General features: G+C 43.8%; 1 protein-coding gene across 11 annotated transcripts in view; it reads right to left on the reverse strand.

Moving 5' to 3' along the window:
- The window catches only part of nav2a (neuron navigator 2a), a 1,053,608-nt gene that overhangs the window by 112,864 nt on the left and 924,490 nt on the right, over positions 1–16,254 (reverse strand). For 8 of the 11 annotated variants that reach the window (XM_038808368.1, XM_038808371.1, XM_038808364.1 and 5 more), the window contains 3 exons: positions 11,178–11,645; positions 7,865–7,930; positions 2,102–2,146 (listed from right to left, as the gene is read on the reverse strand). In XM_038808368.1, coding sequence (XP_038664296.1) covers positions 2,102–2,146; positions 7,865–7,930; positions 11,178–11,645 — 579 coding nt within the window. The remainder of the gene's footprint in view (positions 1–2,101; positions 2,147–7,864; positions 7,931–11,177; positions 11,646–16,254) is intronic. The other 3 variants (XM_038808367.1, XM_038808366.1, XM_038808363.1) reach the window with 2 other exon arrangements.

Here is a 16,254-nt window from a genome sequence, read left to right on the forward strand (position 1 = left end):
GTGCATGACTTCCAATGAATAAAGTGTCAAAAACTCACTGGCCAGACTCAAAGAAGCACTTAGATTGGTACCATGCACATGACCACATAACACAGCAGATAGCAACACTTCCAGGGAGGGATGAGCAAACGCAGAAATTCAGATGAGAATCGGGAGAAGAATAACGCCTACATACTGGGACTTGCACTGCAGCTGTCCATAGCAAATTGAATTGTGCACAATATATCTAACATACATGAAGAGAACTCATTTGCAGAGTTAGAGAGAGAAAGGTTGGGGATGAGACTAAATTGAATGGCCATAATTCTCTGTTCCCGCTGGCGGTGTTCCCCCACCCACTGGTGTCCTGGTGACGTGGGTGGGAAATCCCATTGACAAGCGGCGGGAGCAATAAATCAATCCCGCTGCCAACGAACAGCGCACGGCCAAGGCTGGGGGACCGGAGAATCACGCTTATTTTCTCTTTTAAAGCTCCGGAAAGGGCACAGTGGACCTAATTGCCTTTTCCTGTCATGTAAGATTCTATAATTCTGTGATCCCCAAGCTGAAAGCTCCCACTGCAGGCTCAATTTAAAATTATTTTTGGTCTTTCAAACCTTCTGCCCTTCCAAACCCATCAAACACTGGCATTCTTGTAGCAAAACCTACCCGTGTGACACAAGATCAGGTACACAGCACCACATGGAGGAAAATATATGGCAGGAAGGCCAGGAAAAGTATGTGGCGCTTACACCTTGATTTGCCTTCAGTAGCCCCATTTGGCTGGCAATAAAATGATCTGTGGCGCTGCGTTACATCAAAATCAATAGGGCGGCATGGTGGCACAGTGGTTAACACTACTACCTCATGGCGCCAAGGACCCGGGTTCGAAACCCGGCCCCGGGTCACTGTCTGTGTAGAGTTCGCACATTCTTCCCTTGTCTGCATGGGTCTCACCTCACACAACCTAAAGATGTGCAGGATAGGTCGATTGGCCAGGCTAAATTGCCTCTTAACTGGAAATAAAGAATTTGGTATTTCAAATTTATATTTAAAAAAATCAAAATCAATATTAATCCACCTGAGGGAAGGCAGAAGACATAACTCAGCCAAATTTACTATTTGATTCTGGGAGGCCTGATCGTATTAATTCCCTGCAAATGGGTAAGTTTCAAATGGGTCAAAATCAGGTCCAATATGTTGTTCAGCTGATAAAATGACAGTCCTTGAAAGGTATGAAAGGGTGTAAACATTCAACATTCCCTCTCAAGGCAATTTGGTGGAAAAACTGGAAATCTATACGGTTCCCTCTGCAACCATATTAATCTTGGCATTCTTTGTCAAACACTTGTGGTTGAATTCTTTCTGTTCATGCATCCACCCGCAACGCCCACTCTTGCGTCGAGGTGGGACTGAGGAGAATTTCAGAGAAACGTGTGTTGGGTCAGTTGCCCAATGTGTTCCTGCCCCTCAGTGATCTTGCTAGAGACAGGTCATCATGGGCAGCAGCTACCTTCCTGGCAGCGATGGGTAGCCAATCTACATAATCAGTTGCAATTTGTGGACTGATTAGTGATGCCATTGGGACATTCCTGGCAGCAGACAGGCCCTTCAATGGCTCAGTGGCGCCCCTGTCCTGTGTCCCCCCCCCCCCCCCCATCCCCCCCCCAAGTAAAAATAGTGTGATCCAAAGTGCTCCTCAGGGAAAAAATTAAATGCATCGATTCTTGTGAGAACCCAAAGCTCGAATTGTTTTTACAATGAGTTTTACCCTTTGCCTTCACGGAACCAGAAGCAGATTCGGTAACTAATAATTAAGTGGGGGAAAGAAGGCCATACACACAAACAAGACTCAAGACAGGTGACCTGCAGCTATCAGCCATGTTTGTAAAAGCATTGTGGTTCATGCTGACGAAACAAACATCGAGTCGAGCAAAAAGAGCCTTAAGCAGCAGTGGTTATTCTAAAATCCAGGCCGCGTGATCACACAAAAGAGGCAAAATGGTAAATTACAGATAGTGAGATGCTTGCAGAGATGGAAATATCCCACCAACACCACATGTACAAAGCGCAGAGTGCCAGTGACACAAAAAGCAACGATTTATGAGGAAAGTACCAATACCTGAATCCCTTCTTAGGCAAGGTATTCCTATCAAGCTGCGGATCACTGTGGGAGAGTGAGAAGAAAGCTAAGAAAAATTCCAGTCAGACGTTAACAGATCGCAAGATTTAAAAAACTATGAAGAGGGCATGTAAACCGTTGGATGATAACACACACCAAATATCGCTTTCCTTGACAATGAGATTTGATCATGTGATACCAGAAAACAAAATGGCAGTTTCCTAGAAATGGATCAGGATATGATGTTAATGACATTTTTAAAATATTTACACCAAACTGTGCTGCATAACTAGAAGATCTCTTGTGATCCAAACATAAAGATTGTATTCTAAACTGGTCGTTGATTTCACAAATTGAAAATACACAGACTTCAAGAAATCATCTACAGATTGCTTGTTATTGTGAAATATTTTCCCTGTTAGCAATGCAACGTATAGAATTATCTTCAGAAAATGTTGGGAATATTCAGCGAGTCTGACAGCATCCGACGAAAGGTCACAAGATAGACTTTTAACTCCGTTTTTCACTCCAAGAAGACAATGTCACACCTGCTGACCATTTCCAGCATTTTCTGATTTTAGTTCAGATTTCCAGCAGCCACAGTATTTTGTCTTTTAGAGTTTATCTCCGGTTGTTCCCAACGGAAACTGTTCTATTCAATTATCAGAAGGGTTGTTGTCAACCCTCCCGGACTGGCCTGGAGTCTGCAGGAATTAAAAAATCAATCTCCAGGACACTGCTGTATGCAAATCGGCAGAGAAATCATCAAGATATTCTCAAATTAAGAACAGGGAACAAAGAACAATGAAAATTAGAGCACAGAATCAAAATGATTGGGGTTTTTTTTTTGCCATTTCTTGGAAGGTCTCTCTTTACCAGATCTAGAAAGCGGGGAAGAAAAAAAGGCTGTTTGACCAACAGTCAAGCATCATCCAACTGGATGATGAGTTTTCTTAAGTTCCAATGGTGCATCAGAAGGATGGATGTGTTGGCTGACTAATGGCAAACAGTGTGGTGGCAAGACATGTGATGAAACCTCCAGGAAGACATTTCATCACAGTTGGCAACTCTAGTTACAAGTCACTGGCTTTGCATTGCACAAGTCAATGGTGGTGCTTTCAGTCGATGTTACCACTGAATCATGTAGCAGTAAAAATATGAATTCCACTCAGTGCACATTTGTTTAGTCCAACTGGCATTTGAAAGTAACAATCAAGATGCTGTTCAATATAAACATCTCCCTAATATTTTTTAACACAATATTTTAAATGCAGAGTTTCAACTCAAGGGGTAAATAGATTCAAGTATCAAGATGTTTTATCGAGACCGAGATCACCAGTTAAGGCTCATGGTTAGGCCTTCGATAGTCATGATGATCCCCGTCGCTCATCAGCAACTGCACACAGCTTATAAAGTGGTGGACCGAAAGGGGCGACACAGTGGTGCAGTGGTTAGCCCTGCTGCCTCATGGCGCCGAGGACCCAGGTTCGATCCCGGCCCCGGGTCAGTGTCCGTGTGGAGTTTGCACATTCTCCCCGTGCTTGGGTGCCTTTCACCCCCCACAACCCAAAGATGTGCAGGGTAGGTGGACTGGCCGCGCTAAATTGCCCTTTAACTGGAAAAAAAAATAATTGGGTACTTTAAAGAAAAAAAAGTGATGAACAAAAGAGTTCTTTCCCACAATAGTTATTAAGGGTGCATTGATCAAGCTGAGAACTGAAGATAATGTCAGCAACTAAAGGAATCCCATCTGCCTGGGCAGATGAAGCTATGATCTTATTTTTGAAGATCCCTGCACCAGCATTTTCTTTCAGCAATATATGTACATGCAGTATAGATTTATTCAAAACACTAAACCAATATTTTTTTGTTGATTTTATGCCTGAATCATTTTAACCTCAACATACTTCAAGTGTAAAGGATCGACTGGTGTTAAGGTTACTCAAGTAAACCACCATTGACAAACAGCACAAAAGAAAATGCCACAATCAGAAGAAACCCATTTTCACCACCGCACATGCACACACACACACTTTTAGAATTGGGCAACAGATAAATGTTGGCATGCCACGGAATAACAATCCACACAGGGGAACGCCAGTGTGATTGAATAAATAGATAATTCAGACCTTATTTCAAAAGCAATAAGTGCCAAGAATGCTGCTTCATAGTCAATCTGCTAAGGTTACATGTCTCAGCGAAATTAGATGATCCTTTGTCACGTAATTATTAAAAAATTGAGCCAATTACATTTAACTAGTTACCATGCTTGTCTATTAATGTTTTACAAATTTTCTTCATGAAATGAGGCAGGGAGGGACATAGGTTTGTCAAAATAAGACAAGTGGAGAGTAAACATATTCTTATTTGTTGATTAGCATACAATGCATGCCTACACAAATACTGTGTGTCAATTAAACCACATTATTGAATGTGGCATCATTGGAATTAAAATAGCCTGTGCCTTTTCACACTCATCTTTCTCCTCAAAGTTAATTTACCAAAATACATCATCAGAGCTTTAAAACAATGGAAAATAACATCCTTATGGATAAGCAGGGTGAGGGGAATATTATGCTGAAATGTTAAGCTGTTAACTGTATAAGGGCGCAATGAATGGTTGTCATTTCCCTCTGAAACATGAGCCAACTTGAGCGACCTGGTTGGCCAATAAATCAAGAATGGCTAACAGAAGGTAAAGTTGACGCTTTGGAGACAGAGGGTGCCAGTTTGGACCTACAGTGGATGCATGCTAAGTTCAAAATAGCACCTTGTCCCTTGGGGGAGAATAATAATCTTTATTATTGTCACAAGTAGGCTTACATTAACACTGTAATTAAGTTACTGTGAAAAGCCCCTAGTCGCCACATTCCGGCGCCTGTTCGGGTACACAGAGGAAGAATTCAGAGTGTTCAATTCACCTAACAACATGTCTTTCGGGACTTGTGGGAGGAAACCGGAGCACCTGGAGGAAACCCACGCAGACAAGGGGAGAACGCGCAGACTCCGCACAGACAGTGACCCAAGCCGGGAATCGAACCCGGGTACCTGGCACTGGGAAGCAATACCGCTAACCTCTGGGCGACCGTGCCACCCATAAACGTTGGTCAGAAGTGAAAGGTGGGAGTGAGGAGAAAAATTGTACCAGGTTGTTCGCGTGCACTTCCTCGCAATCAATAATCAAGAAGCAATAGCACAGTTTTCACATTCTCCCCGTGTCTGCGTGGGTTTCACCCCCACAACCCAAAAAGATGTGCAGGGTCGGAGGACTGGCCACACTAAATTGCCCCTTAATTGAAAAAATAAATTGAGCACTTTAAATTTAAAAAAAGAAGCAATAGCAGAGGCGCGGAGCATGTCTTTTTGCCAAGGGAAAGGTAATAAATAGAGGACATGCGGTGGTGTCAGGTAGCAGCAGGCTGGGGCCTGTACCAGGAAAAACGTGGCATGGAAACAGACTAAACATGAGCTTCGTCTGCTTCGATCATGTGCCACTCGACACAGCAGAAAATCAAGCAAGGCGGGAAACTGGGGTCAGGTTCATGTGGAAAAAGATAATGGGAAAAACTGGTGCCAACGATTCCAATAAATGTAAAAGGAAAATAAAGATATTTGGTCTTCGGATAATCTAAGCTTTTAGGTATATTTTCTGTCCAAATTCAAAAATTGCAAACATTTTCCCTCGATGCTTTGAATGTTTGGAGTATACAAAAGATCTGAAACGTCAACTTGTTGATAAGATTTTTCGCAAATATTTTAAAATATTTGCATTTTCAGAAATTTTTTAATAAAAAAAAGGTTATTTTGCCTGCGAAACAGAACATTTCCTTGGCAATTACCACCAGTAACTTACACATACAGGCATTTTCTCACTGGCATACCACTGTGTCATGATATTCACCAAAGCCTTGAATGCCATTGGACCATGTATCAAGGATCACCTGATATTAGCCTTATGATTAACGGGGGCCTTTGTGTGGATTATGCCAATTTAATTTTATTTGGATTTATGTCAATAAGAAGGTCGGTTTTAAAATAATCAGGGAACAATTAATATTTGATGAGTGCTGCAGGGCACAAACATGCAAATAGGAACACAGGAAACAGGAGCAGGAGTAGGCTATTTGACCCCTAAACCTGCTCCGCCATTCAACAAGGTCACTGCCATCTTTTCACACCATTCCCATATCTCTTGATATCTTTACAATCTAGATTTGTTATTGGCAGAAATAATGCAGGTTGTTTTAAAATGTTGTATTTTAAAACCATAAGACCATAAGACATAGGAGCAGAATTAGGCCACTTGGCCCATCGAGTCTGCTCTGCCATTCAATTATGGCTGATATTTTCTCATTCCCATTCTCCTGCCTTCTCTCCATAACCCCTGATCCCCTTATTAATCAAGAACCTATCTATCTCTGTCTTAAAGATACTCAGTGAATTGGCCTCCACAGCCTTCTGCGGCAAAGAGTTCCACAGATTCACCACCCTCTGGCTGAAGAAATTCCTCCTCATCTTTGTTTCAAAGGATCGTCCCTTTAGTCTGAGATGGTGTCCTCTAGGTCTGGTTTTTCCTACAAGTGGAAACATCCTCTCCCCGTCCACTCTATCCAGGCCTCGCAGTATCTTGTAAGTTTCAATAAGATCTCCTCTCATCCTTCCAAACTCCAATGAGTACAGACCCAGAGTCCTCAAACTTTCCTCATTCGACAAGTTCTTCATTCCAGGGATCATTCTTGTGAACCTCCTCTGGACCCTTTCCAAGGCCAGCACATTCTTCCTTAGGAAAACTGCTCACTATATTCCAAATGGGGTCTGATCAGAGCCTTATACAGCCTCAGAAGTGAGGGCAATTGGTATCAGCATCATCTCCCTTCACCACCTATGCCTAACCCAGAAGCACTTAAGCAAACAATAATCCTATTTAAATTTTGTTTTATTTTTTAAAAATAAATTTAGAGTGCCCAATTATTTTTTTCCAATTAAGGGGCAATTTAGTGTGGCCAATCCACCTACCCTGCACATCTTTGGGTCGTGGGGGTGTGTGAAACCCACACAAACAGGGGTAGAATGGGCGAACTCCACACAGTGACCCGGGGCTGGGCTCGAACCCGGGTCATCAACGCCACTGAGCCACCGTGCTGCCCTGCAAACAATAATCCTTACCACTGCCTTGAAAATGGCAGCTGAATCAGGAACCGTACTGGTTTTCTTTGCCTCTTTGAGCCATTAGGCAAACTCTTATGCAATACTTTCAACCTTAGAACAGTACAGCACAGAACAGGCCCTTCGGCCCTCAATGTTGTGCCGAGCAATGATCACCCTACTCAAACCCACGTATCCACCCTATACCCCTAACCCAAACAACCCCCCCCTTAACCTATTCTACATTTAAAGGAAGTTTACGAAAAACATCTCCAAGACCAAATATTACTGTGAGTTCTGTTCAAGACCTTATTCACAAGAGTGGTTCCGACATAAAGGTTACTGCAGTTCTTTCACCTCAGCTATTGTGGAACTTAACCTTAATGTTTGTTCATAAACCAATGCACGAGGTAGAAAACAGCATTTCCCAAATGCAACCCAATGTATTGCACCAAAATACTAGAATTAGGTGTTGAGGTGGTCGGGGCTTAGCCCTAAACAGTATAATTTTAGGAAGTTAAGAGCAGGTTTTGCCAAGGGCTTAATACTAAACACAGATGATCCTTGAAGACAGGGCCTGTTTTGACTGAATTAAATTGTCTGATTTGTGAGCATTACCTGTCTTGTTTCCTTGGTAATGTATTTCTGTTGAATTTGGGACTAGCAGTAGGGGAAGAGAGAGGGCTATAGGGTGGAATCAAGCAGTAAAGGGAAGAACAAAAAAGAGACGGTAGATTAACACTTTGGAAAGAAAGAAATGAGAAAAGAAAAACAATGTTAGCAGATCCGAGAGAACATACATCTATATCCAACAGAAAAATTAGACATCTGGCTCATTTAAACGTTCCAATTTTAACTCTACAATGTAGAACCAACAAAGTAACAAATCAAAAAAGTAAATCCGCAGACCATTGACAGATTATCATGGGGAGAATATTGTAAATTTAGAAACAAGTCATTGATAGAAAGAGGCTTTGACTCATATGGATCTTGTTAAATGTAATGATCACTCTGAATTATCCAAAGGACGTTGGCACAGGTACAGAGACTGTGACCTCACAAAACTGGGTGGTGGTGCAGGATTTCTTGGCCTTGACAGCTGTGAGGAGTTGGCCATCAGCTTGGCTACCACTCCGAGGTAGAGAAGTAGGAACATTGGTGTTTGGCAGCTCTGGGGAGATGTTCTGTGGCCTGGCAAAAGATAGAGAACTGGGGCGGAATTCTCCAACCCCCCGCAGGGTCGGAGGATAGCCCGGTGCCGGCGTAAATCCCGCCCCCGCTGTGGCCGAAATTCTCCGCCACCCGAGAATCGGCAGGCACCGGTCGGCGGGCACCCCGCGGCGATTCTCCGGCCTGCGATGGGCCGAAGTCCCGCCGCTGACAGGCCAATCCCGCCGAAATGGTTTCAACCACCTCTGGTGGCGGCGGGATTGGCGGCGCGAGTGGGCCCCCGTGGTTCTGGGGATGGCGCGGGGCAATCAGACCCTGGGGGGGTGCCCCCGCGGTGGCCTGGCCCGCGATCGGGGCCCACCAATCGGCGGACGGTCCAGTGATGTGGGGGCACTCTTTTTCTTCCACCGCCGCCACAGCCTCCACCATGGCGAAGGTGGAAGAGATTCCCCCCCTACCGTGCATGCGCCGGTGGTGACGTCAGCAGCCGCGAACCGCGAAGGCCTTTTGGCCAGCCCCGACGCCAGCCGGCGGGCGCCAATGGCCGTTGGTGCCGGTTTTGGCGCCAACCACTCCGGCGCGGGCCTAGCCCCTAAAGGCGCGGAGAATTCCGCACCTTTGGGGAGGCCCAACACCGGAGTGGTTGGCGCCACTCCGCTACGCTGGGACCCCCCCGCCCCGCCGGGTAGGGGAGAATCCCGGCCCTGAAGTCTGGCGATGTGGGATGGGAAAGGAGCTGGTTCCCTGGCAGAGGTGCGGAAGCGACCAGAGGACTGTGCAGGGGAGCTGTGTCTGGCAGCATTGGGGTGAGGGGCTGGGAATTCAGAAGTCTGACAAAGATAAAACAGCAGCCACTGGTTGCAAACTGCAGTGCAACATGCTTAGAGCTGTGAAAATATTGGCAGATAAGCTCCGGTAAAGAATCCAAACAGTGGAAGCCCAATCAAAATCTAGATTCAGACCCAGAGGAAGTGACGGGCCTGTGCATGGGAAACATTTTCATTCTGGATTTTTATGATTGGTAGGTTTATAATCTACTCAAGCATATGCGCACACATGTTCCCAATTTTAGGTTTTACCCATATAGAGTCTCAATAAGCACTATAGCTGCTGAAAGAAATGTGTTGATTTTGCAATACTTTCGTGATTGACTATGGTAGCTTTAATAAAAACAATCCTTTTTGTCATAAGTAGGCTTACATTAATGAAGTTACAGTGAAAAGCCCCTGGTCGCCACATTCCGGCGCCTGTTCGGGTACACGGAGGGAGAGTTCAGAATGTCCAAATTACCTGACAGCACGTCTTTCTGGACTGTGGGAGGAAACCGGAGCACCCGGAGGAAACCCACGCAGACACGGGGAGAACGTGCAGACTCCGCACAGACAGTGACCCAAGCCGGGACACGAACCTGGGACCCTGCAGCTGTGAAGCAACGGTGCTAACCACTGTGCTAGTTACAGTGAAGGACATGCAGTCATTTAATTGGTTAGCTTTATAGATACCTAATTAATTTATTATTAATTTGAATTCCGTCAATTGGATATTTAAGCTCATCAACATAACCAATTTTACAGTTAGCACTCAATTGAGGGATTTTTTAAAAATCCGTGTACACTGACCCATTTGAGGTGTGGTAGCTTTCAGAGATACATCATCATCAATGGATGTGTACTTGATGAAAGACGTTTAGTTATATAGAATGATTGCCTGTTGGCTGGTATACATTAATATGAAGGAATGGTTTGTTGTTTGAAATGTGTACTTCAGAACACGCAATAATTTCAGTCTGCCCCATGATTATTCACCTCAAACTGTGGACGGTATTTCAAAACTGACGGGGGGAAAGAAAATGGTGTATCAAATCAGTCTGGGACAGTAGAACAAAATGGGCAATGTTGAATTGGTTACCGGGTTTCTAGCTGTTTGATTCTTTTTTCCAACACAAATTTATCCCCCAATATCTTTCTCATTGGGCTAGCACAGAAGTATGTGCTTCAGGCAAACATCCATCAACGTGTACCTGCCAAAAGTTGAATTGATACCACTGTCTATTTTTAATTTCCAAAATTAATTCTTAAGTGTTCAAATTTGAGTTCCTAATGCAGCATCACCACTGTCATGGTCCTGGGTGGCACAGTAACAAGAGACAACCTTCCAGCATGAGGATTATTTCATTGAGAAAAATATACACACAGGTTCACATTCATTATTTTCCCCTTTCACAGCTCTCCCACTGGTAGCACACTCAGTTTCCCATGTTCCGATTGTCGTATGTGCACTCAAGATTTGCACCCTGCCCATTTCATTTACCTCCAAACATTGCTACTCTTTCTCAATGATAAGAGATTTTCAGCAAAGGTTATTCAGGGAGTTAGGGTTTTGTCTTTTCAAAAACTATTACTAAATGATCAGACTCAAAATTTCAAAGCGTATGAAAGGCTGAGATAAACAACTATCTCAATAACGTTACAATGATACTTCGCTTCAGAGATGAGTGAATGAAAAAGCAGTAATGGTTCACAGGAGAAAATCAAGCAGGAAAAAACACACTCAAAGCACTCTAAATGGACAGGAAATGTACACAAATGACCTATCAGACAAATACATCAAGCGTTCCCTATTCCTAAAAACACTACATGGATTCCTGGGCTGTCAGGAATTACAAGGTCTAATTAATATGAATATTGAATGAGATCACTTGTAAAAACAGGATTGTGCAAATCTAGAAAATCTCAATAAATAATACATCCTGGTTTCCTACCTCTCAGACAAGGCTGTCTTAATGCTGTTAGTCCTCACAAAGGGAGTAAGAGAATCTTCTTTGGAGGGAGGAATCAAACCACTGGTAGAGTTGTGAAGACTGAGACCCCCTCCACTGCTGAGGGAGATGTCAATGGATTCACAGCTGGTGTGCAGGCTGTTTACAGACTGATAACCTGGACCATCCTTACTTATGGTGGAGGAACTGCTCAGACTGGCACCCCATGGTGTCCCGTTTGAAGCGGTGGAATGGACTGATGCTGGGCTGGAGGCCAGGGGAGACTGTATCATGTCCGTAGCCTTGTTATACAGTGGGCTGCTGCCTCCACTACCTAAACACGATGGGGGAGAATCCAGGCTGTTCTGTTGGCTCATCGTGGCATGAGGGTTGGAAATGACTGTGGAGTTCTTCATGTTTTCAGCTGTTGTGACAGGAGCTTGCTTAGTGCTTGGCTTGACCCCGAACAGTCTGCTTAAGAAAATGCAAAAATGAACTTGTAAGTGATATCTTTAATTTCTACAACAATACACTATTGTTTCTCTAGGAAAAACACCTGGAGGAACGGGGAGTGTGGAAAAAAAATCAGTTTACAGAACAGCAAGCTGAGAAGTGCCAATACAGAACTTGACATTTTCCCAACCAACCCTTTGTTAAAATGATTAAGTACTTTCTTTTCAAAGACATGCTAGTTTTGCCTGACGTCTAGACAGAACATAATACCTAATCCTCTCAATCCATTATTATTTTAAAGAAGTGGTGATAGATGAACTGAAAGTCTTTTCATCAAGGTAACTTAACCTAGATAATGGTGAGATGCAAATGTTAAAATGCTCTATAAATGTAAAAAAATCGTTCAAATATCCAACTTTGCTTGTTGCAAATATAATAGTCTGAACTTTCGCAATGACGGAAAGCCTCTCCACCACACGAAAATGCCGGAAGAGGCCAGAAAGATGTTCCGCTCCTGCACACGATGTCTACCATTTTCATGGGCAGGGTTACATTTCACACATGCACACTTTACTGAGGCAACTGCCCATATCCATCAGTAGCCACCTCACTCGTGTATAATTGTTGGAGACGGAGGTGTGTGAAACATGATGTGCACAGGTTAGGCCTGGAAGCAGCAGGTCTGAGCTTTATGGCATCCTATGGAGGGATAGGTTACCCTTTTGGAGGGTACTCTTTTGGGTATAGTTCTGGGACATCGTTGGTGGTGGTCAGGTGCCCCCTGGGCGAGGTCAGGTGCCCGCTTAGCATTGTTAAAAGTAGACATGAATGACTGTAAAAAAAAAAGTGCATAAATTAATTAACTGCTTAGCTTATTGAACCTATCTAAAGTGCCAAAAGAAGTGTCAAAGGCAATTATCAAAAGTGTTCAAATGAACTGATAAAGGAAACTGTTAACTGTATCTAAATGAACCATTAAATATAACTGTCAATTGGTGAAAGTATTGCCACCATTTAAACATCTTTGGAAAAAAAGCTTGGCGTGCTAAAAAATACTTCACCCGGCCTGTTGACATAAATCAAGGGGTACCATTACTGGATTGGTGCTGCATGACAGATTTCACAACTTTCCAGTATCACAACAGGGTGCCTGACTTCACAGCTTTATTAAGAGGTTATCCATTCTTTGCAGTGAGACTATGAATTCCAATGCTTGTTTATATCACACAATCCCTACAGTGCATAAGGAGGCCATTCTGCCTATTGAGTCTGCACCAATCCTCCAAAAGAGTACCCTATCTAGACCCGATCCCCTGCCTTACCCCCGTAACCCCAACTAACTGTTGGACACTAAGGGGCAATTTAGCTTGGCCAATCCACCAAACCTGCATATCTCTGGAATGTGGGAGGAAATCGGAGTACCCGGAGGAAACCCACACAGACACGGAGAGAAAGTACAAACTCCACACAGACAGTCACCCAAGGCCAGAATTGAACCCGGGTCCCTGACACAGTAAGGCATCAGTGCTAACCACTGTGCACGTGAATTAAATGTTTGTTCTTATCTAGTTGAAGGAATTTAAATGTAGTAAATTAGCAAGGGTTCCACCCAACCTAGTGGCCAATCACTCAGGGGCTCTATTCCCCTGGGAGACCCCCCCCAAATGCCTTTCCATCTGATCCCCGTTAGTGGAGACCAGTACTGAACAACACTCGCCTAAAGTCACCGAGGCGAAGGAGTAAGATCCCCACACCTCGGGCAGAACCGGCGAGTGCATATTAGAGTGAGATCAGCTACTCACTAATATGCAGATTTGCCAAATATTGATCCTACCCACAATGGGCGGGAGTCAGATCGTGAAGTCTCACAAGATCCCGTTAGATCTCGCGAGGCGTGGCGAGTCGGGTAAATGCTGGAAGAGGGTGGGCGGCACGGCAGCACAGTGGTTAGCACTGCTGCCTCACGGAGCTAGCGACCCGCGTTCGATCCCGGCATCGTGTCCGCGTGGAGTTTGCACATTCTCCCCGTGTCTGCGTGGGTCCCATCCCCACAACCTAAACATGTGCAGGCTAGGTGGATTGGCCACGCCAAATTGCCCCTTAATTGGAAAAAAATAATTGGGCACTCTAAATGTATCCTTAAAATCCTGGAAGATGTCTCTCCCGACATCTACCAACTGCGTCGTGCCTCCATTCAGGCAGGACGCAGATGGTAGATCGCGCCCAATGTCTTTTCTTTAAAAAGTGATGTCCACTATAGAAAGTTTAAGTAAATGTAACACAGATCACGAATTGACCTCAGAAATATGTGTTCAAATGTAATTTTCTTTATTCAGTCAAGGTATGTGGGTATTGCTAGTTAGGCCAGTTTTATTGCCCACAATCAATTGTCCTTGACAAGGCGGTGGTGAGCTGCCTTCTTGAACCGCTGCAGTCCATGTGGTGTAGGTACACCAACAGTGCTGTCAGGGAGGGAGTTCCAGGATTTTGTCCCAGCGACAGTGAAGGAACGGTGATATATTTGCAAGTCAGGGTGGTGAGTGACTTGAAGGGGAACCTCCAGGTGGTGGTGTTCCCATGTGTGTGCTGCCCTTGTCCTGCTAGATGGTCGTAGCTGCGGGTTTGGAAGGTGCTGCCGGAGTAACCTTGGTGAGTTCCTGCAGTGCATTGTGGAGATGCTACACACGGCTGCCACTGTTCGACAGTGGTGGCATCAATTGGTGTTTTTGGATGGGGTGCCAATCGAGTGGGATGCTTTGTCCTGGATGTAGTTTTGGTGCATCTTCAATTCTGGTTTTCCTTATTGATCTGCAAATATTTTAATTTATTGATTGCAGTTAAAATAATGAAGATAGGGGCAGCACGGTGGCACAGTGGTTAGCATTGCTGTCTACAACGCTGAGGACCCGGGTTCGAATCCCGGCCCTAGGTCACTGACCGTGTGGAGTTTGCACGCTCTCCCTGTGTCTGCGTGGGTTTCACCCCCACAACCCAAAGATGTGCAGGGTAGGTGGATTGGCCACACTAAATTGCCCCTTAATTGGAAAAAATAATTGGGTACTCTAAATTTAAAGAAAAAAAAATAATGAAGATAAATAGCATTTCAAAGGTGAATTTCTGCATTATTTTAAGTATTCAACAATTTCAACAGAGTGTGGGACATAATTCTTTGATAATGTTTGGAGATTACAGGCTGACGTGAGCTAGTTACTGATAAAATCTGTTGGAAAAAGAAACAATTCATGGATGAAAAAAGGTCACCTTTCTAAAAAGACGAAATGAGAAAAAAAACACATGCAAATGTAAAACCGAAATGGGGAAAGAAATGTAAACTGGGAGGAAGCATGACGGGAACCTGGAAAAAGGCACAAAAGAAAGATAACTGGTGAGAAAGATAGAATGATTGCCTCCTGGACGCGAGTGACACATTGCACAAGATGGACAGATAGCTCACAGAAATGTGTGCAGATTGACAGGTAGTCTAAACAAGTGCAAGATATGAGGGGGAACAGAGGAGACAAGTATGATGAATGTAAGAGTTAGACAAAACATGATATAATGATCAATATCAATGCTGAACAATTAAATATGTTCCTCCCATGCTAAGTCATCAGCTGTTAAATAGGTTGCAAATCACAAACGGTTTATGCTATTAAACGAGGCAGAATTATAAACAGACCCGTCATTAAAAGTCAGTTTCGTGATGATCATATTCAGGATCATCTTTACTTTCCAAATTATTTTACTCAGCTGTCGAATTATTCCCAAGCTATTAATCATTTCACTGACGTTTGTTTGCCAGCAGGATTCCTTTCGAAAGTCCAACTATTACAATTGACAAACTGTTTGTATTGGTGTCATTTAAACACCGAATCCTGGGAGTTAATAATAATCGCTCATTGTCACGAGTAGGCTTCAATGAAGTTACTGTGAAAAGCCCCTAGTCGCCACATTCCAGCACCTGTTCGGGGAGGCCGGTACAGGAATTGAACCCGCGCTGCAGGCATTGTTCTGCATTACAAGCCAGCTGTTTAGCCCACTGTGCTAAACCTTCCCCTTTGTTGAATTATACGTTAACGTAGGATGCTCTTGATTTGCCTATTTCAGATCAGTTCTTGCATACTCAATAACTCCAAGAGTCTGATGATGTTTATAGTTCAGATCATATTCTTTGCTAAATCTCTTCTGAAACTGCTAGCCTTCTGCCACAGATCACAGACAGTACTAATAGTGAGCTTGCAGATCCTGCTCCCCCAGCCATTCTGCTCATTGAGGTAGGCGTTTGACTGATGCTGCAAAAAATAAATCTTTGTATCTTCAAGTCATCAATTTTGTCAATATTTACAAATAGGCGCATTTAATTTTTTCTTCGAGCCTGCAAAGAAGACAGAATTGTTGCCTTCCCTCTTTAAAGGAATGTTTTGTGCTGATCACATCCACTGCATCATAAAGGCAGAAGAAATACTTGTCTGGGCAACACTTTGTGCGACAGAAAATGTGGACTTGGAAAAAGAAATTATGTACCAAGACTGTGAAATTATCGCACAAAATATTGTCATCTGGACTGCCAAAAATAAGCCCATGTTTTACTTGGTGACATGAATACCTCTTGGTGAACTTCCCCCAT

This window comes from Scyliorhinus canicula, chromosome 9 (genome assembly GCF_902713615.1).
Source record: "Scyliorhinus canicula chromosome 9, sScyCan1.1, whole genome shotgun sequence".
NCBI lineage: Eukaryota > Metazoa > Chordata > Chondrichthyes > Carcharhiniformes > Scyliorhinidae > Scyliorhinus > Scyliorhinus canicula.